Below are 15613 nucleotides of genomic sequence, written 5' to 3'. Positions count from 1 at the left end.
GTTTAAATTGATTTTATTGTTCTATATAAAATGATGGAACGGAAAGCTCATGAGGGGAAGGATGGCATATAAAACCAAATAAATAAAATAATCTTGGTTCCGTTTGGCATTGACGTCCCTGTAAACTTCCACCTTTGCCCTCATCCCTCCCATTGGCTAAACATTCCTTCTTCTGTCCAAACTGAGTGCAATGTCATTAATTATTTTAAGTAGCTTAGCAACAAAAGTACTAAACAGAATATTTTCCCTTTGGTCTTAAGCTCTTGTATTAGCTTCTTTGTAAATCTTGGGTTATGATCAACTGTTAAAACTGTTCACAGAAACAGCAACCTACTACTACATAATCATTTTGAGATCAGGAACAGAAAACATGGTTGCAACTCCACTTGCAAGTATTGCAAACTCCCTGAATGGAGATGCTCTGACTTTTTCAACAACGTTTACTTTGTAAGTACTTCTTTGTTCAGCTGCTCATTTTTTTTACTAACCCCAAATAATTAATACTGCATTTTTTCCACCATTTTTTGAACATTTGGAAAAAGCGAATTAGTGATGGTTTCTTTAAGTTACCCTGTCATATAATTCAGTGGATTTTTGCTGCCCTCCTTCAAGCGTACACATCACTGTCTCAGGTACCCTTCATTCCACACCTCAAAGATCCAACCCCAACAGCCTACTGTTCTGCACCTGGGAACTTAGAGCTACTCTGTACTTGTGGTCATGATCTGTTGACTGGTGTTCTGAAGAACTGCATTGTACTGTTATGCTGCTCACTGGGTGGCAAGTGCTACTTGCCCCTGGCAAAAACCTCAAGGCCCTTTCTGAAACTCTTCCTAAAAAATTTTCAAGGAAGAATATGGAGTGTTACAGCAGATTGGGAATAATACTGTGTTTTAAAGTATGTTTTAAAACTGTTGTTCACTGCACTGAGCCCCATGGGGAAGAGCGGTTTATAAGCCCAATAAATAATAATAATAAGTTCAGCATATGTTAGTTTGCAACATGACCCATTAGTTGTCTAGAGGCAAGCCCAGAAGATCTCAGTCCTCACGATCGTGGCTCTGGGGCACTGGCAGCTGTTTTCTACTGTGCTTTCATCTCTTACAGCCATCTGGCTCACATCTTTTCTGAGCATAGGGACAAAAGGGGGTCAAGCACAGTCTCTTTGTATTTGTCATTTAAGCTAGAAAATGTGAAAGTTCAAAACTGTTTTATACTTGTAAATTTAATTCCCTCTCCCCTTTCTAAAGGCAGGATGTGTCAAGTGACTTTGAGATAAACATTGAAGTGTATAGCTTGGTAAGTATTTCTGCTTTGCATCCTTTTGATAGAACACTTGGGGGAGCAACAGGCTTAAAAGTCTCTTTTCTGTGTTAGGTACAGAGGAAAGAAACTGCAGGCACTGAGAAAAAGAAAAAGTCAGCCAAGTCTAAGGTAAGAAGCCACTGTTATGTCTTGGTGACTTTGAGCAGTGCCGAAGGGATTTAGCCCTAAGTGAAAGAAACTGAATTTTAAACTGGTAGAATTTTTAAAAACAGCCCGGAAACCACACAGCACCCATTTTAAAAACTGATTAACTTTTGTTCAGGCTGAAATCTGGTTACTATAGCTTTTTTATTGGTACTAAAGTCAATTTGCCGCATTTCCTTTATAAATGTGTTGAAATACTTCAATTGAGTAAAAGGTCATCCTTTTCTTGCTTGTGTGTGATATGAGACTTTTTGCCACTTGGCTAACACTTGTTTCATGGGGCTTGTAGTGGTCAATGGCAGGGTTTCTTAAAACTGCAAGACTGTTTGCCCAAAGCAACTACCTGTTTCAAATGGGCAGTGTAATACAGAGGCCCCTTCCGCACCTGCAGAATAATCCACTTTCAATCCACTTTGAAGCTGGATTTTACTGTGCAAAATTGTGAAAATGGATTGAATGTGCATTATTTTGCATGTGCGGAAGGGGCCAGTGTGATACTTTGTGGAGCTGGTTGAAAAGAGTGAGCTGCTCAGTGATAAATTAGCCCTGTTGGATTTGGATCTGTAGAAGTCATCTTCTAGCTTAACGTACATCAGTACTCCACACATACGTGCCTACTACTTAAAAGGAGTAAAACTGTATGCAGGCACTATGGTCCCCTCCAAGAGCAATTGTTGTTCAGTATTCCACCTTTAACCTACAAACAGGTCCACGAGCACACAATGCATCAGTTCATAGCAGCAGCTATGCAAGAGAGTAAAGTGTAGATTTCAGATAGGTCAGCGGTTCTCAACCTGGGGGTTGGGACCCCTTTGGGGGTCGAATGACCCTTTCACAGGGGTCGCCTAAGACACTCTGCATCAGTGTTATCCATCTGTGAAATGGACAAACGTTAGGGTTGGGGGTCACCACAACATGAGGAACTGTATTAAAGGGTCACGGCATTAGGAAGGTTGAGAACCACTGAGAAAGGTGCTTATATGTAGCATAAGGTATATTAATCTGCTGTGCCAAACCTGTTTAAGTGGGTATCTTGCACATGGCCTTTTAAGTTCTCTCATACAGCAGTAGTCCTCCCATCTCAAGGAAGCTAAGTCAGGAAGCCAACTGGAGTTGTCACTGTCACAAATAAGGAGGAGCCACTGGTAGGAAATTCTGCTCCTCCTTATTTGTGGAAGTGCTTCCTGCTCATAAAGTACAAATATTGGTTCCTATGACCATTTGATAAAAAATGTAGTCTGGATGTGGGATTTCGTTAAACTTGCTTAAGTCTTTATTAGTTCTGTTTTATTTAAAAATCAAACGGCTTATTTATGACTTCTGTTTCAACTAACTATATAATAACCTACTTTGAATTTATTTGGCATTTATTCTTTTAACATTGTAGGTCATTACTCCAAAACGATTACTGACATCTATTACTACTGTAAGTACTAATATTCCCCAAAACATATTTTGGCATATTATTAGAAGGATGCAATTGGTAATGAGTAAGGCTAATTCTTTCACTGACATACAACAACATTTAGCGTTGGAGATTTTTTGTTTTTAGACTTCAGACAAAAGTATAGTGAATTAACCTGTCTTCAAAAATATAATGAAATTCCTCAAATCAACTGGCTTAAGATCTAATAACCTGTTTCCATATAGCTCAAATAACCTGTTTCCATCTTTTTTTTCCTTGCAGAAGAGTAATCTTTATGCTCCAGGTAAGCAAAACCTGATGATCCTCATTTTGGTGCTCACCCTGAATGTGATGGTATAGAAGTAAGAATAGTTCTTTAAAAACAATAAGATGTAATAGATCATCCTAAGGTCTTGAATTTGGTGTGAAAAACCTTTCTCCACCCACACCAGTTTTCTTGTATTGCCTTTGTTTTTCAAAGGACGTGTTCTCTGTCCATGTTTGAATGTGACTCTGGAATGTTGAAACAACTTGCTCAAGAGGCGTCATGCACACGCAGCATGTCTTTTAAAATGGTCTTCTGCAAAGCAGTTTCAAGTGCTTTCACACCAGAGCAATACTTGCACAGGGAACAGACTTCTGGCATGCTTATTAACTACATGTAGAAGTTTGCATAGATAGAAGCCCCATCATGGACGAGCTCTGGTTGCAGTTGGACTGAGGCGGGTCAGTTCTGTTGGTGGTGTTAAATCTCACCACAGCTTTTGACATGGTCGATCATAATCTTTTGACCCACCGCCTCGCCGATGCTGGAATCCGAGGCATGGCTTTGAACTGGCTGGCACATTAGGGAACCAGCAAATGAGTATGTGTATGCTACAGGAGGCATTGAGGATGCTGAAAGAGAGTGACAGGGGCTAGGGGGACACATAGCAAGAGAAACCCAGGCATTGGAGGGAGAGCCAGAGAGAGAAAAAAGTGTGTGTGTGTGGGGGTGGGGGGAATATGACAGCTCCCACTACTTGCGTGCAGGTTCCCACTTGTTTTATAAATCTCTGTTCTGCCTTAAGTCTCAATTAGAAAGGTGATGTATAAATGAAGTAAACGATTATGATTTTTGTCTTGGCAGCCATGGCCAGTCCGGGTGGGCCCAATGCCGTGCGCACGAGCAACTTTGTTCTTGTTGGCTCTCATAAAATTTCACTGTCCTCCGTTGGAAGTACCAGATTTCTTTTGGACAAGGTAATCCAGTTGCTTGGTATTTTCCAAACAACTATTCCAGTGCCATGGGGATGTCACACAACCCTGCATGTGTCTCGAACATTCAAAGGGTGCATGTGCCCTTGTGCTGAGTTTTCCCTCTTGTAGGGAGTTTGGAGAAATAGGGGCATGAGAATACTCAACACACTGAGCTTTTTAATAAACAAAATAATTTGCAGCTAATAAATGATAAACTCTTATTGCGGGGGGTGGGGGGGGGGTTCTGAAATAGTTTGCAGCTAAATGTAATTTTAAGGGGAAATTTCCCAATAAATATTTGTAACTTGGTATCAATGGCAAACTATTACTACTACTACTAAGCCCTGTGGGGGAAAGGGCGGGATACAAATCTAATAAAATAAATAAAAAGCATGTATTCCTGAGCAGTAAAAATAGATAATATTAACAAGAGCTTAAAACTATGTTCTGTTGCCTGCTGTTCATGCTGAAACAATTTCCTTTTAAGGACCTGCATAAGAATTGATGGGGTTTTAAATAAAAACTTTATGTTCCATTATGTAGACTTTCTTCCATGGTCCTGAGACTTCTTCAGTGTTCTGTGGTCATATTTAATGATTTTAAAATAATCTTAATTTTGCCTTTATGTTTTGGCAAAAGCTAGGAACTTGAATTAGAAGGTAACTCTCATATACCAGTGGAAACTGGGAGATATTTTCTTGTAAGCACGTGTTAAACTTTGCCTTGACTGTCAGATATGCAGAATAATTTGTGGCTTACTTCGTTTCTGACACTTCTGATACTGACACTTGCTTAGGTCAGTATAAGAAAGGATTAAAATGCATGCCAGTTGTGCTGTGCTTTTAAAAATATATATATTGTTTTGGTTTTAGTCCCATTCAGCCATTACCCATTTCTTTTTTCCCTAGATAAATTATGGAGTTAAGGAAAGAAACCTACTTGGTTCTGTGTTCCAGGATAAGGTTGCTGTGTTTACTTTGGAGTTCCTAATGCATGCTGCATTTGTCTGTGATTAAATTTTGCTTATGACTATACTGACACGCTGCTTTAAGGACCATTATAAAGTTATTTGATTTGATGAATACAAATATGTTGAGGAAATAATATTGCCCAATATGACCACTTCACATTTATCTGTGTAGATTCAAGCATGCTCTTCAATATTAAGCAAAAGTCCGGGAGTTTGAATTTGAGGCACCTTATCCTGTTGATTACATTCCATAGCTGTGTAAATAGAAAGGAGCATTAGGAGAAATCCTTTTTAACTCAGACAGGATCTCAATTTCCAGCCCTGGTGGCAGAGCCTCGGGCATGAAGTCTTGGTTTTGGCTTTATCTCAGTCAGTAGCAAAAGCAAGGGAAGCTGTAAAATCTTCATAATTAAGCTTGCTCATCATGGTAATCCTCATCTCTGATTTTCTGGCAGCACCAAGTAGCTTTCAGATGTTCCAGAGTTTAGGAATAGGTGACTAATTTTTCTTATAGAAAATTTTTGAAGGTTTTTAAACATCATGCAAGATGCTAGTCATTCGTGTCACCTGCATCCTAAACTAAGAATGACTTGAGAGCAACAACAAAAAGGGCCAAAGGTGTTTTTAAAAGGTCTTTCTCAAGCTTGTTAACCTTCTGAGCTTAATCTTAGAAGACAGGGCACCTGAAGCATGGCCTCCAAAGGTGACCGCAGTAGTCAGGTAGAATGACATGATCCCACAGTTACCAGGTTGCAGTTAATAATTGCTGAAGTTCTGTGTTGTAATTTCATTTTACCCAAAAGAATGAATGCTGCCTTTTAGTTGTGCTTTTAAAAGAAAATTCTGATGCAATACTAAATAATGCCATAACGCCTAACAATGTTAAATAATGCCATTTTGAAAGTGTTTCAAAAGGAAACATGCAATTCTATGAGACTGTTCATTTGCAGGCTTAGAGCAAACCATCATGAACATTGGAGAATTCTGACTGCAGTGTATGAAGCTTCGGATAAAGACATGCCTGCCCTCTAGGGAGGTTACAGCACAAATCTCTCTAGAATCAAGAATGTTGTTCTGTATAGTGGACTAACAGTCCCCTCTCTCATTTTGTGACATAAGTAAATTACTCTTAAAGGAACAAATGCTTTGCATGTCCATACAAAGCCAAAGTAGATTAATGGTTGCATCCAGAGCAGTTTGGTACTGACTTGTCTGGTTAAATTAGCTTCATGACCATTCAAGGGCATTTCTGCGTATGCCCTCAATTCATGTTGCTATTCACAGTATTTTAAGTTGAGACTGGTGTCCTTACTGGTTACATTATTTCCTTCCAACATCTAAACAAATCTGCAGGACTTTAATCTTCATATGAGGTGAGCGGTCATTGACTGATGTAATACAGGCTGCAAGAAATGCTCCTGTTGGCTTTTAATGATCATAGAAGGGACACTCGCCTGTGTTTCATCTAACATGGAAGAAAAGGATAGGAAAATGAGCAAATGTTGTCTTGGCACTCCCTTGAGTCATCCTACTGAATATTTTGCTAAGCGCACATTACCATGCTCTAAGGCAATTAATCGAATCCACATGCAAATGTTGCATAAATTCTGATCTGAGCACCTCTTGCTTACTTCATTAGCATGAGCTACTAGACCTAAGGTCTTTAGCAACTCTGCTTGAGTAAAATTATCTGGGCACACAAATGAAGTATACTGTTGGCATGGAGACCTGGCCTGTGTTGCTTCAGATATAGCAAATTCAATTTGGCCTTGGTGCAGCATATGGACAGGAGCAGTTATGAAGAAATTGCAGTGAAGGTGAAGTTTATTAGAATAAAAGTGGTCAGTTGCTTTTCAAGGTGGGGAGAACTAACAGGTATTCATCTGATTTATACTGAAATAAGGAACAGAATATAGGACTTGGAAATTCTTTGTCCTCTCTGCATTCTCAAATGCTACAAGTGGATGTGACTCTCGGCTTTCCGTAATCTTGGGGTATCATTCTTATGTTAAAGTGATGCTAAAAGTATACATAAATTTCTGTAATTGTACTTACCAGGTAGCATTCAGATCTTTCTTTTTTTGTCTATAGAAATAAGTTTGAGGCCAGTATGTTGATAATTCTGTAAGGGTCCATCTAACTCCAGTGCTTTATAATCAAAATAAGTATTTAATAAGCATACACATTATACAAAACAAAGATGAATAATTAAAAACAAGTTCTGAAAGCCAGATCCCATTATATATTTATTCATTTCAGCTCTTGTGGCCTTCCTCAGTGGTCAGTAACATAACTTTTTCAAAAATACATTCAACAATTGGTATAAAAATCCAAATCAGGGGTTGCTTTCTGAAAATTTAACAAAAAGGGGAAATTATAGTTATTAATTTTAAATTTTATATACTTTCTATGAAAATATATGAGGGCTGACACGGTTTTGCTGGTCATTTGATATTTTTATCAACTGTATTTGTAACATGTGAGTTGTATACTGAGTACTTTATTTGCAATATATGTTGGGATCTGGTTTGCAGAACACTTTTTTATTATTTTTCTTTGTTTTGTATAAAGTGTGCACTTATTAAATACTTTATTTTGATTATAAAGCATCGGAGTTAGCTGGACTCGTATAGAATTATCTTTTTTGGCACCTGCTTTTTTACACGAAAGTGCTGAACAAGTGTTTTTTCCTCCAGCTGCTATTAGTTCAGAACAAGTGTATAAAATATGTCATAGTGTTATGAACACACCTTGAAAAACTTGTTTTGGTCCTTCAAGTTTGCTGTCTGTATGCTTGGGACAGGCGGATGTTCTCCTCTGCCGACTTATGGCTAAGTGTCTTTCAGTGTGCTTGAGGTAGGGGTGTCTTCTGTGTTTGGGTGTTGCTTGGCTGGACTAAATGTCTAAAATGATGCATTCAGTTATAGCTAATACTAATAAGAAAGCTGTTTCCCATAGACCCAGACTTGCAGCCCAGTCCTCCAAGATGATGGACTGCATACCAGCTAAGCTTGGTGGTAGCTGAAGTGGTGGGGGCAAAATTCCCAAACCAATGGAGACATTTGCTTGTGGTGAAGGACAGCTGTGTTGAGCCTTGGTCTCTTTGCCTGCAGAAACACTTTTATGCCTGCAATAACTATCTTGTTACAGTAGTATTACTGTTTTCTTGAGAACTAGACTGACAATTTTGTCTGTAAAATGGTTATCCTACTTGTATTCAAAGTAATTGAACCTTGTAGAAGAATGTAGGTGAACTGTCTTCTGCTCTCCGGCCCTTCGGCGCGTCGCCAGGGCCAAAGACATGCACTGCCAACATTTGCTTCGCAGCCGCACCGCCCGACGAGCGCCGAGCCAGCGTTTTCAGAGTGCGCTGGGAAGCGCACTTTTCTGAAAATGCCGGCTGGAAGCCGTACCTTCACTCACCTGCTCTCCGGCCCTCCAGCGCGTCGCCGGGGCCTGGGGACACGCCCTCCTGCTCTGCGACACGGAAGCAGGCGCACAGGGCAGGGGAGGCGTGTCCCCAGGCCCCAGCGACGCGCCGGAGAGCAGGTGAGTCAACCGGGCAACGGCGCCCAGCGGCGCCGTCTTCCCGGTTCTTTCTGGGACCGTCCATGCGGACGGTCCCAGCGTCAAGCCCTTCCGCCTCCGTGCGGAAAAGGCCAAAGACATGCACTGCCAACATTTTGTCCTTGTATCTTTCTTTATTCGTTTATAGCTCACCTCCCTTACTGAGATTCAAAATGGATTACTAAATATAAAATCAATACAGAAAGAAGGTTGCAGAAAAGATGTAGTATAGACACTACAGAGAACAAATTACCATTGTCTAAGACAAGACATCAAAAGCAAGATCATACATATAATGAACTGTTCAATAGGCTACCATCTTATATGGCCTTTCTGTAGCTCAGTAGTTACCAACTCTAGCGCCTATTACAAACTTACTTGGACTTCATTCTGTTCAAGATATCTGTGACTTCCCCAAGGCATCTTTCCTCCCCGCTTTTTGCTGTCAAGTAACAATTTTCTTATGGTGACCCCTAGGATTTTTAGGGTGAGAAACATTCAGAGGTGGTTTGATAATGCCTGCCCCCACATCACAACCCTGGGATTCCTTGGAGATCTCATCCAAATACTTTCCTAACCACCGAGGAATCTGAGAATTAAACCATCACGTGGAATACTTGTGACCAAGCTAATTGTGCTCACGGGCCCAGAGACTGTATTTACATCTGACCCAAATCTGTTTGACTTGGTGAAAATATCACTTGTTAGAAAGTGTAACTGAGAATCTTCCATCTGCTTATTTTTCAGGTTCCATTTTTGTCTCCCCTGGAAGGCCACATATACCTGAAGATTAAGTGTCAAATAGATTCATGTGTGGAAGAGAGAGGGTTTTTGGTAAGCAGTCATTACTTGTATAGACGACTCAACCTTATCTTTTTCCTATGGTAGTAAGGCTGAGGAACCAGTTCAAGTGAGACTGTTTTTAAACGAATAGTTTTGTTTACTTGTACTGCAAGCATCACTTGCGAACCAGGAGTCCAGCCAATGTTTAACCCTGCTTTATGTGCAGCTTACTAAACCTGTTTTCCTTTCTTGCGAAAAACAGCAGGTGGAAACCCTTTCAAAAGCTCTATTCAACTTTCTTGGTTCTGGCTGATGCAGCAGGCTTAGAATAAATTTCAAAACTCCTGTAATAACCTAATCAGAATTGGCAGTTTTCATTCACTGGTTACTGTTGAATCCAGCAGATGGTGCTGTTTCTTATGAAAAAGATACTGGCTGGTACCATATTACAAGCATATTCTTTACCCTCTATTAAGTTGGTTAAAAAAAATGGGATGCCAATAACATTCATAAATGGCTTCTAGAGAAGGGTGCACTCTGTGATATTGAATCAGTTTGAATATCAGAATTCTTATTATGGTATACACAGCTCAAACACACTAAATTTCTGCATTTTACTTAATGGACCTTATAAATCTGGCTCTAAAGAAAGCTTTCATGAGCATAAGATTTTAAACCGGGCCCTCTGCATTTTTATAGGGAAGATTTTATAAAGGCCCTATGGATCTGAGGTTTTGCCCACAATGTCCTAATCAGGTTGAGGACCTTGTTCATTATATCTGTGACCACAACACTAAAATAAATTAATTAATACTATCTAGTGGCAGAGACTGCTGGTGATTGCTAGATCATAATGGCACTGTGCAGAGGCTTTCAAACTGCTACAGAAATAGTACATTTGATTATGACTTTATAAACTGCTTTCTTAAAAGCAAAGCAGGGTAAAAATGTTTCAAGTGTTGTTATCATCAGTGATGGTTATAAAGCACAGAAAAATTGCATTGCAGCATTTCCTGCAGGTTTGATAGCAGTATAGTGAGAAAATAAGCCGCAAGAGGAGTTATAATAGTTTAGTTAGTAAGGTCAGCGGTCCTGGCACACTTAAGCAAAAAAATACCCACGAAAACTGACTTTTCCTGCTTTCTTTAGACTATGTTTGAAGATGTTAGTGGGTTTGGAGCTTGGCATCGGCGTTGGTGTGTGCTCTCTGGTAATTGCATCTCTTACTGGACTTACCCAGATGATGAAAAGCGGAAGGTAATTAGAATTTTAAAACTCCTTAAGCTCTTGATTAAGGCCAGGGGTGGACATGCTCTCAGTTCTGTTTTTACTTTCAGCATCCAATGGGATCGTTAAACCTGGCAAACTGTACTAATCGCCAGATTGAGCCCGTTAACAGAGAGTTTTGTGCTCGCCCTAACACTTTTGAACTCTTCACTGTCCGGCCACAAAGGGAAGACGATAAGGAAACGCTTGTTAGCCAATGCAGAGACACCCTCTGTGTTACCAAGTAAGTAGGCTTTTCTTTAATATCTTCCTCTTAACCTTCTCAAAGTCTGAGAAATGGCGTCATACTCCATTTTCCTCAGTATTAGAACACATTTAAGAATCACTTATAGACATTTTAACCTGTCACTCATTTTGGACAATAGTGCTCATACCTACATTCTCTGTTCAGCGTTGAGGTTAATCTGCGAGTCTGGTGTTACTTCTCTTGTGGGTTTTCTTCTTGTGTAACTGGTGGGATGTTTTCTGGAGTATAGTCTCATTAGTAACACTTCCCAGTTTTTTCATGTTCAAAGAGATGTCTGAATGAATACTCACTATTGCATTTTCTTTCTTTAAGGAACTGGTTGTCTGCTGATACTAAGGCTGAGCGTAATCTGTGGATGCAGAAACTAAATCAAGCTCTTGTGGATCTTCGCATGTGGCAGCCTGATGCTTGCTATGTCCCTATTGGGAATCCTTGAATTGTGGGGAACCTCCCTCAGAAAGCTTGCTTATGAATCCAAAGGCAGACCCTGTCACTACTTGATGGAGACATTTGTATCAGGTGTTTTGGATTCTACATTATACTTCATGCTTTAAAATTTGGAGGTGGGTGTGCTCTATTGCACTCTGTGCTGTTTAGAGGTTTAACTCTTTTCTAGTATTGGAAAACAGAAGCTGGTTAAGTTCTTCCTGACTATGCTAAATATTTATAATACCTTGAGATCTACAGTTCAGTACCTTATTAAAGTCAGTTTCTATTAACTAAACAGGGCTTGGTTTGTTTCAAGAGCTGAAGAAAGTTAACAAAGGGGAAAAAAACAGCTTTATCATACACAGGGTTTTCCCTATTGGGATACTTCTAGGCTCTCTGGTTTAGTGGGGAGCTGTAACTGAAGCAGGAACTTCAATGCATTATGTAATAAATGTGTCTTAAACTAATGGGGGATTTTAAAAAAGAAACCCCTTCTGGTAATTAACATACTTGGCACTTGTAAAAAGTGTCTGTCTAGGATATGAACAAGGTGGAATAGTCATAGATCCCGAGAGGCAAAATAGAAATGAATTAGTGCATGATATTGCACATAATGTGGTTTATAGGTGTGTTCAATTACGCAAGATGTTGCACATTTTTCTAGAAAACAACCATACTGAATATATTTTCTTATAGCTGCTCTTTTTAAAAACAAAACAAAGTTCTTCTCACTGTTCTTTCCCTAGCCATATTCAACTTGCATTGTTTGGTATGAGCAAATTAAAACCTCCGCTGACCTTTCAGCACTAGGAAGCCCCATGAATATCATGTAGACAGTAGAGCTTACTTTGTTCCTCAGGGTCCATAGGTTTTTATAACTGATATGTCTGTCAGTGCAGGTAAATTTGGCCATGGGATGCAGTGGTCACAATTCTCAGTTAAGCATCAGATCTGCAGCATTCACTCATGCTTTCTACTTGGGTACCATGACATGCTATGTTGCTGCTGTGTGTGTTAAAATAGCATCAGAGCACTTCTTCTAAACTGTTGCTTTATATACATAGACACTAACACTTTAACTTCCCCTTTTTGTATGCCAATTGCCTTTTTTCCTAATGTTTATAAACTTCACATAAATAAATGTTTAAATGTATCAAAGTGATTGTCTGCCAGTGATTGCTTACAACAGTAGAAAACAAAGGTTTGGATCTAGAATATTGTATCTATATGCTGCTTTTCTGACCAGCACTTAGCCTGGTGCGTTGGGAGTCTAGAGTGTAGAGATTAACCAGTTGAGCTTAAGCTTGAAGCAGGCTAGCTTCCTTCTTTGTATTTTGGATGCAGTGTGACACACCATATCAGATTGCCACTGTGAAAGAATTCAACCAGGAAACCCCCCCCCCCCCCAATTGTGCAAGTGTGCTCAGTGAAAAGGACAGGTTGAACTCACAGGTCACCTCCACTGCTGTCGCTTATTTTTTCATAGAAGGGGGCGTGTTCAAGGAGCACACTGAAACTTTCCCTTTCAGTGTTTGGGAGGAAAAAGTATTCAGCTTTCCATAGCCCTACCAGGGATGGATTTTCCGTTGTTCACTACTAAAGCAAATGCAACAAAGGGCTGCAGTCTTTGGAACAGGCCTGGCCATTAGTAGGTATAAGAATAACATTCTTGCAGTAAATGACTTTATATGCAATCCTCAGTGGTTTGGCTTAAAAACATGTACATTGGAGAAAATGGCATTTGAATATATTAATTAAATAGACATCTCTTCATCAGTTAACGTTGAATGTGTAATTAGATATGACAGAATATATATTCCATATCTAACCTTGGTAGTTCTTTACCTGTTAAGACTGGTCAAAGAAAGGAATTGACAACCTTTTAACTGACTTCTATTTCAGTTGTGTATAATCCCAAATTTCAAAAGGTTGAACAAGTTCCACCTGATTTAAATGATTGTTTTTGGTAATTGGGAGTTGACTAGAAATAATATACCAGAAGAATGCTTAATGACGCTCTTCATTATGAAAGGTGTTTGATTAACAGCTAGTTACCAGTAATGGAAATAATGGACTTAAACACCCTGTGAAATGGAATTGTATAGACAATTAGCTGTTTTGGATTCATTCTGGTACCTAAAGTGATCCTGCCAAACTCATCGTAAAGACATACATAGGTCTTCTGTTTGATAAAATAGACAGAGGTCTTGTAGAGTCACAGCAAGGGCAAAGGAAAAACTTGTACTTTGAAGGTACTGTAAAATGCTGAGGAAGAAACCCCACAATATCTTTCCCTATATACAGATGGAACACTCCAAGACAAGTTTTGGAAAAATGAGTAGAAGTACAAGGATAGCTGGTAGATAAACTTTCATATGAAATCTTTCAAGCCTATGGCACAGAGATCCCAAGCAAGCAACATGACAAGTTAGTGAGAATTCACAATTAAGACAACTTACGGAAGATGAGGGGAAAATTGTAAGCTAAACTAGAAGTATTAAACAAAATACTTCTTCAAAGGTGTCCTTGAACAAATGGAAAAGGAAAACCTAGTGAATAACTGTCAGATTTTTTTAATGGTGGCAATGGTGCAGCAGTAGTCTCGGAAATAGCATTTGCCCTCAAAAAGGATTGCTAGTGGGACTTGGAAATACAGCTAATATCTAAATACAGATCAGTTCCTCTGAAGATAATGGCTGATTTGGGCCGTGGGTTCTGGCACTATGCCTGCTGAGGACTCTCCTTCCTCAGACTCCATCTACAAATCTACATGAACTTCCCAAGTTGGTAACCCTACAACAAAGCATGTTAATGTTTCTTAGTTTCACTCCAGTCTACCGGTACCATGAAACTGCTTCTTAATGAAACTAAGAATGGAAGAACAAATTGGTGTGACTTGCATCCAGAGCCTATTGAGAGATTTATTATCTAGATTTAAAAAGTGGCAAATGATGCATTATAATGAGACTAGTGAATGATTAGAAACTGAAACGCCACCATTGTTTACTGGATGCCTTTGGCAGAATCTTGAAATAATGTTCTGTTAGGAGAGTATCACAGGTGGCAACAGGGAATCAGATCCAAGTGCTACACACACCCCCTTCCCATCCGAAGGAAACTTGGTAGACTGTAGGAAATGTACATCTCCAAAAATTAAGAAAACACTTGAAGTTGTTAAAACTAGTGTTTATTCAGTCTCAAGTGAGGCAAGGGGAAGCAATTAGCTGTAGCATTACTTTTCTATTCAAAATATAAATAAACATGGATGGCAGATGGTAATACTTACAACCTAAATATTGGGTCAGAACAATTAAAAACTTACAAAATAAGGCTAGTACAGATGGCCTGCCATCAAGATCATACAGCAACATTGTCTGAAAAAAATAGCTTTCTAATGAGTCCATGCTATCAAATTTGATCTAAGTTGCGTAGGCATGCAACATTTCTAGTAATTCTAATTTTATTTAAATATATAGCTCCTGCTTTTCTCCTCACTTTTCCAAAGGAGCATACATCATTTCACCTTTTATTTTACCTTTACAACAGAAACCCTCAGGTAGGTTAAGCTGAGACAGAATGTGATTGGCCCAAGGTCACCCAGCAAACTTCCACAGCATTACAGGGATTCAAACTGACCTTCTATTAATGTACCATGCTGCCTTCCAAAGTCTAGAAAAGCATACCGTGTTTCCCCGAAAATAAGACAGTGTCTTATATAAATTTTTGCTCCCAAAGATGCGCTATGTCTTATTTTCAGGGGATGTCTTATTTTTCTGTGTTCTGTTCGTCGGGCATGCTTCCAAACAAAAACTTTGCTACGTCTTACTTGTGGGGGATGCCTTATATTTCACACTTCAGCAAAACCTCAACTACGTCTTATTTTCCGAGGATGTCTTATATTCGGGGAAACGGGGTATGTACTATCAGAAACGCATACATCAATCTCTTTGTATACGTATACAACTTACTTGTGTTGAATGCCTTCAGTTTACACAGCCTCAGTTGGGACAAATCGTTAAAGGTAAAAATGCTGTAGCATGACTACTGGATATAAATCAGGAGTGGTTATACTTGAGTGATGGTTATTTTTTAGATGTGGAAAAGGCACTTGCCCAACTAGAATGGCCTTATTTAACAACTGGCGTTCTGAGCATTTCCATCCAGGACAAGGATCAGCCATGTCGTATAATTACGGAGCCAAACTACATCAAAATAG

At 39.3% G+C, this 15613-nt stretch overlaps 1 protein-coding gene across 3 annotated transcripts in view; it reads left to right on the top strand.

Annotated features, from left to right (window-relative positions):
* The window catches only part of ANLN (anillin, actin binding protein), a 30933-nt gene extending 18378 nt beyond the window's left edge, over positions 1 to 12555 (top strand). The window contains exons 15-25 of one of the 3 annotated variants that reach the window (XM_048511257.1): positions 321 to 447; positions 1251 to 1299; positions 1378 to 1434; positions 2858 to 2896; positions 3158 to 3179; positions 4005 to 4117; positions 5023 to 5076; positions 9399 to 9485; positions 10584 to 10691; positions 10772 to 10944; positions 11281 to 12555. In XM_048511257.1, the coding sequence (XP_048367214.1) occupies positions 321 to 447; positions 1251 to 1299; positions 1378 to 1434; positions 2858 to 2896; positions 3158 to 3179; positions 4005 to 4117; positions 5023 to 5076; positions 9399 to 9485; positions 10584 to 10691; positions 10772 to 10944; positions 11281 to 11404 (953 nt within the window). In that variant the 3' untranslated portion in view covers positions 11405 to 12555. The remainder of the gene's footprint in view (positions 1 to 320; positions 448 to 1250; positions 1300 to 1377; positions 1435 to 2857; positions 2897 to 3157; positions 3180 to 4004; positions 4118 to 5022; positions 5077 to 9398; positions 9486 to 10583; positions 10692 to 10771; positions 10945 to 11280) is intronic. The other 2 variants (XM_048511258.1, XM_048511259.1) reach the window with 2 other exon arrangements.
* The last annotated feature ends 3058 nt before the right edge of the window (positions 12556 to 15613 follow it).

Source organism: Sphaerodactylus townsendi, linkage group LG11 (assembly GCF_021028975.2).
Source record: "Sphaerodactylus townsendi isolate TG3544 linkage group LG11, MPM_Stown_v2.3, whole genome shotgun sequence".
Lineage (NCBI taxonomy): Eukaryota > Metazoa > Chordata > Lepidosauria > Squamata > Sphaerodactylidae > Sphaerodactylus > Sphaerodactylus townsendi.
The sequence above is the reverse complement of the archived record's forward strand: the minus strand, read 5'-3'. Positions and strand labels throughout refer to the sequence as shown.